Source organism: Euphorbia lathyris, chromosome 3, assembly GCF_963576675.1.
Source record: "Euphorbia lathyris chromosome 3, ddEupLath1.1, whole genome shotgun sequence".
In the NCBI taxonomy this organism is placed as follows: Eukaryota; Viridiplantae; Streptophyta; class Magnoliopsida; order Malpighiales; family Euphorbiaceae; genus Euphorbia; species Euphorbia lathyris.
The window spans coordinates 102,462,301-102,469,979 of NC_088912.1; the positions used below are offsets into that span (position 1 = coordinate 102,462,301).

The 7,679-nt window shown below is 37.4% G+C and overlaps 1 protein-coding gene across 2 annotated transcripts; it reads right to left on the reverse strand.

Annotated features, from left to right (window-relative positions):
* Window positions 1-873: 873 nt before the first annotated feature.
* LOC136224175 (ubiquitin carboxyl-terminal hydrolase 24) lies at window positions 874-7,679 on the reverse strand. Of its 2 annotated transcripts, none has more exons than XM_066012439.1 (7): window positions 7,298-7,679; window positions 6,203-7,033; window positions 5,849-6,033; window positions 3,781-4,028; window positions 2,266-2,411; window positions 1,984-2,160; window positions 874-1,303 (listed from the first exon to the last, which is right to left on the reverse strand). In XM_066012439.1, exons 1-7 carry the CDS (start codon window positions 7,307-7,309, stop codon window positions 1,115-1,117), a joined length of 1,788 nt encoding a protein of 595 aa, XP_065868511.1. In that variant the 5' UTR covers window positions 7,310-7,679; the 3' UTR covers window positions 874-1,114. The 2 variants fall into 2 exon arrangements, with proteins under 2 accessions (XP_065868511.1, XP_065868510.1); XM_066012438.1 differs by having other exon boundaries at window positions 1,969-2,160; window positions 7,298-7,678.

A 7,679-nucleotide genomic window follows, 5' to 3' on the forward strand; every position in this document is an offset into this window, starting at 1 on the left:
CGCGCTCCGCCTCGTCGGGCGTTCACGCGTCGTGACCGCCGAACGCGTGTTCCGCGCTGCCGGGCGCACCCGCCTCGTGGTTGACGAGCGCACATCCCGTGCCGCCAAGATCGTGTCTTGCTCGGACACCGAGCGCGTACCATTCATGGTTGGATGCGTGCGTCCGACAGACGTCGAGCGCGCGCTTTGCGTCGTCGAGCGGGCGTCCGACTGTCGTCGAACGCGCGCCGGCCGCCGCTAAGCACTCGCACCGTGCCGTTAAGCATTCGCGGGCTATCCGATCGACAACAGCGACCGACCGTAACTTATTTATTTTATTTATTTATTTATTTTTTTTTTTTTTTTGAAACTTTCAGAATCAATCGCTTCAACCGTCTTGTTTCCAGGTTTTCGTCACAGGTCCTCCGACTCGGTGTCTACAACTATCATATTTTTATCATTATCCAAATCATTTATCCTATACCTATCCCAACATTTATCCTTGTCTCCATCTCAATAGAATACCCTCTTTAGGATAATTTTATCCAAAATGGATGAAAGTGTAATTTGGTGAGATGGAAGTAGGTTAGATATGTAAATGAACCCTTTTAATTGGACTAGATTTATAATTTTACCCGAAAATTTATTATCTTGAAATGTTTATTAATTTAACAAGTATCAATTTAAAAAGGTTTTATTTTTACCTTCTACCTCTCCTAAATTCGAATCGTGAAACGTAGGTTCAAATCGTGAAACGTTAGTTTTAATCATTGACGCATTTAACATATCTTTTAAATCATGTAAAACAATGTTAAATATACATGTAGTTAACAAGATCCATTCACACGAATTAACACCAAGTCAGGTCATTACAATATCAAATGCCTCGTATGATTAAAAGAAAAATAAAACATTTCATTGATTCTCATAATATTACACATTAGACCATTTCTCAATGTAAAAAAGCTTGATCAGAAAAATACAGTAAGCTAGATGATGGGAATCTCCAAACACCATTAAAATTTTCTTACGGTAAGCTTTCTCATCCAACAAGTAATTTTGTTGTTAAATACGTGACGGTGATAGGTTACTCAAATTTACATGGCAGAAAAATTCTATCATTCTATCATTTCTTCTATACTTGTTTGTAGAAGAGAACGTAGGCTTGGTCGTGCAACACCTTGTTTGTCCCGATTTTAGTAACAGATGCATCGTCGAATCGTAGCCATTGGCGGTTAGAGTATCGAGCATCAGCAGTATAATGACCCTTCGAGGGCTCCCTCCCGTGATGAGTTATTGTCGCAACAAGTTCATATTTCCGGCTCTACAATAAGAGAAAAAGGAAAACAATGCCCCGTGAGAAAACTGTAGCCAATACCATGTTTTGTTATAGACGACACACATGTCATAATCATGAAACAATCAAATATTTCCTCATATATTGAAGCAATGACAGGAAAATGAAAAAAATAAGCCCCGAACTGATAGCCGATGCCATGTTTTGAAATAGACGACACAAGTCATAATTATGAAACATTGATTCAACACGAAAAACATAGGCTTAATGCATATTTACACCCTTAAACTTGGCACATTTTGCCTATTGGCACCCTGAACTTTTAAAATAACCTATCACACACCTATAGTTGGCTTTAAAAACCTAACACACGCCTATAGTTGGCTCATTCGGACCTCCTAAACACGAACAGAGGTCCGAATGAGCCAACTATAGGTGTACCATAGGTTTTTAAAGCCAACTATAGGCGTGCCATAGGTTTTTAAAGCCAACTATAGGTGTGTAATAGGTTATTTTAAAAAGTTTAGGGTGGCATTAGGCAAAACTTGCCAAGTTTAGGTGTGTGTATATATGCATTAAGCCAAAAACATAACCAACTCAGAATATATACCCAGGCCACAAAACCATAAATGCCTAGAAACTAGTCACCCATACCAGACAATAGATTAGAACAGAATGGCAGGAATAAAAACCTGTCTCTGTCGTACCGCAGTGGACGGGGAGTAGAGTAATTCCCGGCCCAGCACCAATTCAAGAGGAAAGTGCACAGGCTTGTGCAACTTGGTGCTTCCTTGGCTTCCATAACTAAAGCGCATCAAATGCAATATCATTATCTTCGAAAGAGTCTGTATCTTCAGCGATTTTCTAGCAGCCACTACTCCAGCCTGATGGGATTCAACAAATTTGAACATTTCAGTATTAGTTAACATAAAGAATTACTCCTTGCGTCACGCCTTTCACAACTATGACATCAAACTTAAGAAAATTACCTTTCCAGTTTTTGCTGCCCTATAACCTTCAAGATTTTCGGGTGCAGCAAACAAATGGAGTGCATCCTCAATAGTAGAAACAGCTTCTGGATAAATATCAAGGTGAAGCAATAGATATGGTTGAATAGTTGCAGAATCTGTATTTCCTGCAGAACACAAAAAGAAAGTCATGTTAAACAACCAGATTCAGCACTCGAAAATTTAAATTTATAGCATTTAATTCTTACAATTACTTTGTTAAGTTAGTCTGAATAAGTCAGAATTTTATTAAGATGTTAAGTCACAATGTTAAACTAAAAATTAAGCGTTCTACACGCCAAATTATCCTCATTTTGTATTAAAGCAACTTTGGTACCCATACTACAGTAATTTTCACTTGATAAGTAACTGACCAAGTAAAATTAGTCAGTCACCTTTAGATCTAGGCTTATTAAGATTAAAATCATTGTAAGGATTAAATTTAATAAGCCTCCATCTAATGGTGACTGACCAAATTCACCTACCCTTACTATATCTCTATCCACAAATTCTATTTATCTAGCTTATACAGTTTTCTACTACAAAAATCTTAAAATCTTAATAATCCTTATATTATCAGCTCCAAAGAGTTTATATTGTGTCTCTTAACACTTTTAGATGTTGATTAACTCAACAATTTTGTCGCAATGACAAAGTGAAAATACATGGCTAGGAGTCTATGTTTTAAAAACTTCGAAAAATCATATGTAAAGAAATTCTTTAAACTATCTCAAATTCGTATTGATATAATAGACTACAATTATGGGAACAAATTGTCCAATTTATAGTGCTACACCTCTTCATAATTGCAATACCGAACGACTTTGTAAGATCAACATTTAATTTTCACATATATGGAACATCTCTACAAAGAGTTTCAGTAACTGTACTATTCAATGCTTAGAATTCAATTTTCAATCTTCCAATTTTACCTAAAACCATACAAGAGACCGCGAAAAAAGGATCTTATTGCGAAAAATTTCATTCTTATTTTTAAATGAAGGTAAAGGAAGTCAATGCGGAACTCTAATTATTTCAAAAGCATTGAGCTAAAGCATATTTCAAAGGAAAAAAGGAAGGGACCGGGTTTAGGCACGCGGGGGAGGGAGGGAATCATAAGTATAATCAACTAATGATGATTTTGATAGAGAAAACCTCTTGAAAGGCTTCAAATTGCTATCATGTACTGCACTCAGTTCAGTTAGATGGCTACTCAATTTTTGAAATGATTCACGCTTCTACGGGAGCCATCTAAAATTGTTAGCGAACTCTTAAAATATTCTAAATCAGTAAAGTTTAAAAATGACATTGAGGATTGGGCAGCAAATCTACTAGTAGGATCTGAAGATAAGGTTGCCACATTATTTTGTTTTATATAGTCTTATAAGAAAATCCAACCTGCAGATTGCCAACAGCATGCACAACAATTGAGAATAAAAAAAAGCCAAAATATACATTCATCTGATAGCAATTGTTGATATATAACAACAAAGATACCTCTTGCTCTCACAACACTTCTTAACTGTCCTCCAAAAATATCGCTTAGCTCCGAAGGTATGAAACTTTGTGTTCTAGTGACTGCAGATTTGTTTTTCGGGCCAACTGTCTCCCATTCATCATCCTCTGTTGAAGAAACTAGAGAAGATTTTATACCATTTACAAAACCAGACTGTCCTTCAAGTTTGAGTAATTCATGATGCATTTGGTCCATGATGAAACTCAAAAACTCCTGAGCATCCTCCTGTCTGATAACAAATATATCAGAAACTCGATCATATTCATAACAAGCGAATACTCGGTTAAATCAAAATAATCTTCTATTGCTTGTGGAATTGAGGTCTAGATTCTCATGCAAGGTAACGGATAGCCATTTTGTTTAAAGTAATCCTTTCGGCTAAAATACACAGTGATACAAATCTTTGGACGTGGCAAGGACAGTTAAATAGCAATCAATTAAGTAATTGCACTACTAGATAAAATCTAGCCATGCTGCATTTTATTTCACAAGTTGATGATGTAATAACACCGCATGCCAGTTAATGTTGAGGCCACCATTTTATTGCCATTTCAAAAACAAAATTAACACAGATTGATTTGTGAACTAACATAGCCTGTAGGGCCACCAACATACCTTAGAACCTATGATACACGGAACTCATCATGACATGCGTTTCACCATTTCCGGTTGATGTGGGAAATGGAAACTCTCGGAAACCATAGTTGTTAAAGGCGCGTCTCACTCAAGGCTCAAGGTAGTGAGCCTTGATTGCAGAAAACAAGGCCCTGTTTAAAAGGCTCTCGCCTTGTGCGCCTCCCTTGGGCCTCGGAGCCTCAATCAAGGCGTGCCACTGTGTTTTCACTAAGGTTTTTCTTTTCTTCTTTTTAATATTTCATGTAAACAAATGTTTGACTAATCTCAACCATTAATCTAATTTAAATAAGACTAATCTTAACCCTTGATCTAAATAAGAATATCAATACACAATTAAATATAGAAAGACAAAGACCAAGAGCAGTCATGTTAAGAAGAGTCTCCTCCACTCCACTCCATTCAAACAGAAACTGCAACAGACACACAGAAGAATAAAAAGGCACAATGAATGGTTATTAGTTCAGTTGCATTAGTTAGATACTTAGGTTAAGATCTCAGTAAAAGAGTTTTTTTTTCTGCGCCTCCTGTTCCTCAATCGCGCACCTTGAGCCTAGGCTCCAGGACCCCTTAGCGCCTTAGTGCCCTTTTAACAATTATGTCAGAAACTGATAAGAAACGTTTGTGGGCACGTTTCCATAATTACCCAAAATATGAAACATTGCCTCTCAGTTTTTAATCGTTTTTCCCACGTTTCCATTTCCTATGTTTTTTAGAAATTAGGTTCCCCAGTACCCGTTACCGTGCAACATAGCTTAGAACAAGTTTCATCACTGAAAAGTTATGAAGCATATTCCATCGCTTCAAAAGCAATCACTAATATCACAATTCCTCAAAGAATTGGTTATAGAAAGAATCCCAAAGGAATCTAAACAGAGTAATAGAAAAAGAATTGAACATCCCTGACCGAGGGAAAAACAAAATCCTGTTATTTCATATAAAAACAGATCATGTATAAAAAAGCATATATAAATCATAGGACATACAGTGTAAATCACATACATAAAACAATTTATTGTTAGTCCTTATCCTACAACATCCGTACAAAAATCCACAATCCAAAGTTACTGTATTTTCAGCGCTTAATGTTTTGTTTGAACCTTGTTAGAGATAATAAGAAAGCTTTTGGTTCAGTTGGTTCCTTGACATGGTATCAGAGTCTCTTAGACCAAGTGGTCGAGGGTTTGAATCACGCAACCTCATTTGTTGATTAAATTTCAACACATGGTAAGATGGCTATGTGTTGTACATGATTCAAGCCCTGTGAGCATTAGCATGAAAGGAGTTAGAGATAATAATAAAAGATATTCTTGGACATTAACTTTCAATCTTAGCTAAGCTTTCTGTTTAGTTGGTTCCTTGACAAACATGGTAAGCATATGAGGGAAAAAATACTGCTTAAGTACAAGCACTAACCTTGGCCGACCTGACATGCTACTTGGCACATCTGGGGTAAAAAATTTAAGGACGCCCTCAAACATGGCAGGGCTGAAAGGCCTACCGGTCTCAAGAACAGCCATGTCTTTTTTCAAGCTGGAACTGCTTGGCATGTCCAGGTCAGAAATAAACTGAGAGAATGCAGTCAATGTTGGAAAACCGACCTGTAAATCATTGTAACATAGCCAGAAATTCAGTAACCTGGAGATATAATATTGCTTATCCTAGTGACTATGCCTGGTTGTAAATAGCTAAATCTTGATTCGAAGGACAAATAAACCCACTAAGAACAAAAAAAAAAAAGGAAATAATATTCGAAATGAAGATAAATACCCTAGGGATGTTGCGAGTTTTAAGATCCTGCAAGAGTTGAACAAAAGGCGAGCAGGATAGGAGAGCCTGCAAAGTTGCATTGAGAAAGCATAAATTCCCTGAATTGATTAATCCACGAGGTAGTATGCTTCTAACAGCAGCAGCACCACCATCTGCTGGCTTCCGAGTATCTTCTTTTTTCAAAGGTACCAGCCAAACATTGTTAGTCTCCTCGGAATTACTATCCTTTGTAACTGCAAAGTCAAGGACATGAAATTTTGAGCTTCTTGATTGATTACTGGAATTGTCTCCATTTTGGGTTAAGTGCAAAGAAGTCAAGTCTACACTCTCTGCTTTGAAGTCTTTTATGCCGTTGGAGTGTGAACTGCCATGAGCAATGTTGTCAATGGTTCCATTTTGCTTTGCACTTCTCAACTCTGCAGGCATATGATCAGCTTTTTTTGCACAATTCACATCTTTTTCCTTCTTAGGTGAATTTGCTTTGAAGTCTTGTAGGCCATTGGAGTGCGAAATGCCATGAGCAATGTTGGTAATGGTTCCATTTTGCTTTGCACTTCTCAACTCTGCTGGCATATGATCAGCTGGTTTTGCACAATTCACATCTTTTTCTTTCTTAAGTGAATTTGCAGTCTCAAAACTGACTTTTCCATTTGCCAAACTTGGTTGCCTGCTTGATTTCACGTTAAAATCACCAAAAGTGAATCCGCTGGCATTATCTAACGAACCAAATTGCAATCCCTTCTTTTCCAATGGCTTTTCACCCTTCTCAGATGAATGCTTTTTCAGCAATGACTTGGTTTCATCTTCAGTGAACGAACCAAACACCACTACCTGTTAGGACGAGGAGAGAAAGACAAAAGAGGTCAGAAACATTTTGATGTTTAGGAGTTAGTTGTAATCTCTGGACAATTTCTGGACAAAGTAAAGGGTTAGATTATCTAGGAATAGATTATCTGTAAAGACAAAAATTAAATCGGCATAGCAGGAAGTATTCAAAACTGATCTTTCTAACCTAAAAAACAAAAAAAAAACGTCCCAAATTTTATATCTAATTGAACAGAAAAAACACAAAAAAAAAACCAAATTAAATCTTACCTTCTTACTCATGTTGTGCAGAACAGGGAGCGAGAGCTTGGAAATCGTAAAATAACAGAACCAGGAGTTACACAATCGATGTAGAGATGGGAAGAGAAGATGATACAGGGTATAAAACAAAATTGAAGAAAACTTAGGGTTTGAGAACACTTCCACTCTGAACAGGGAGCAGAGGAAAGAGAAGCGTCGATTGAAGACATGAAATAGGAGCAGACTTTGATGGGTTTGAAGACAGAGAGCATTTAGCGAAGAAACCCTCTGCCCGGAGATTGAAAAGAAGAAGATCGGAGCTAGTTTGCATATGGTAGATAGCCTGGAGAGGAAGAGAGAGATGAGGGAGAAGGAGAAGGAACCTAACTCCTTTCTTATGGTATGGAGACGG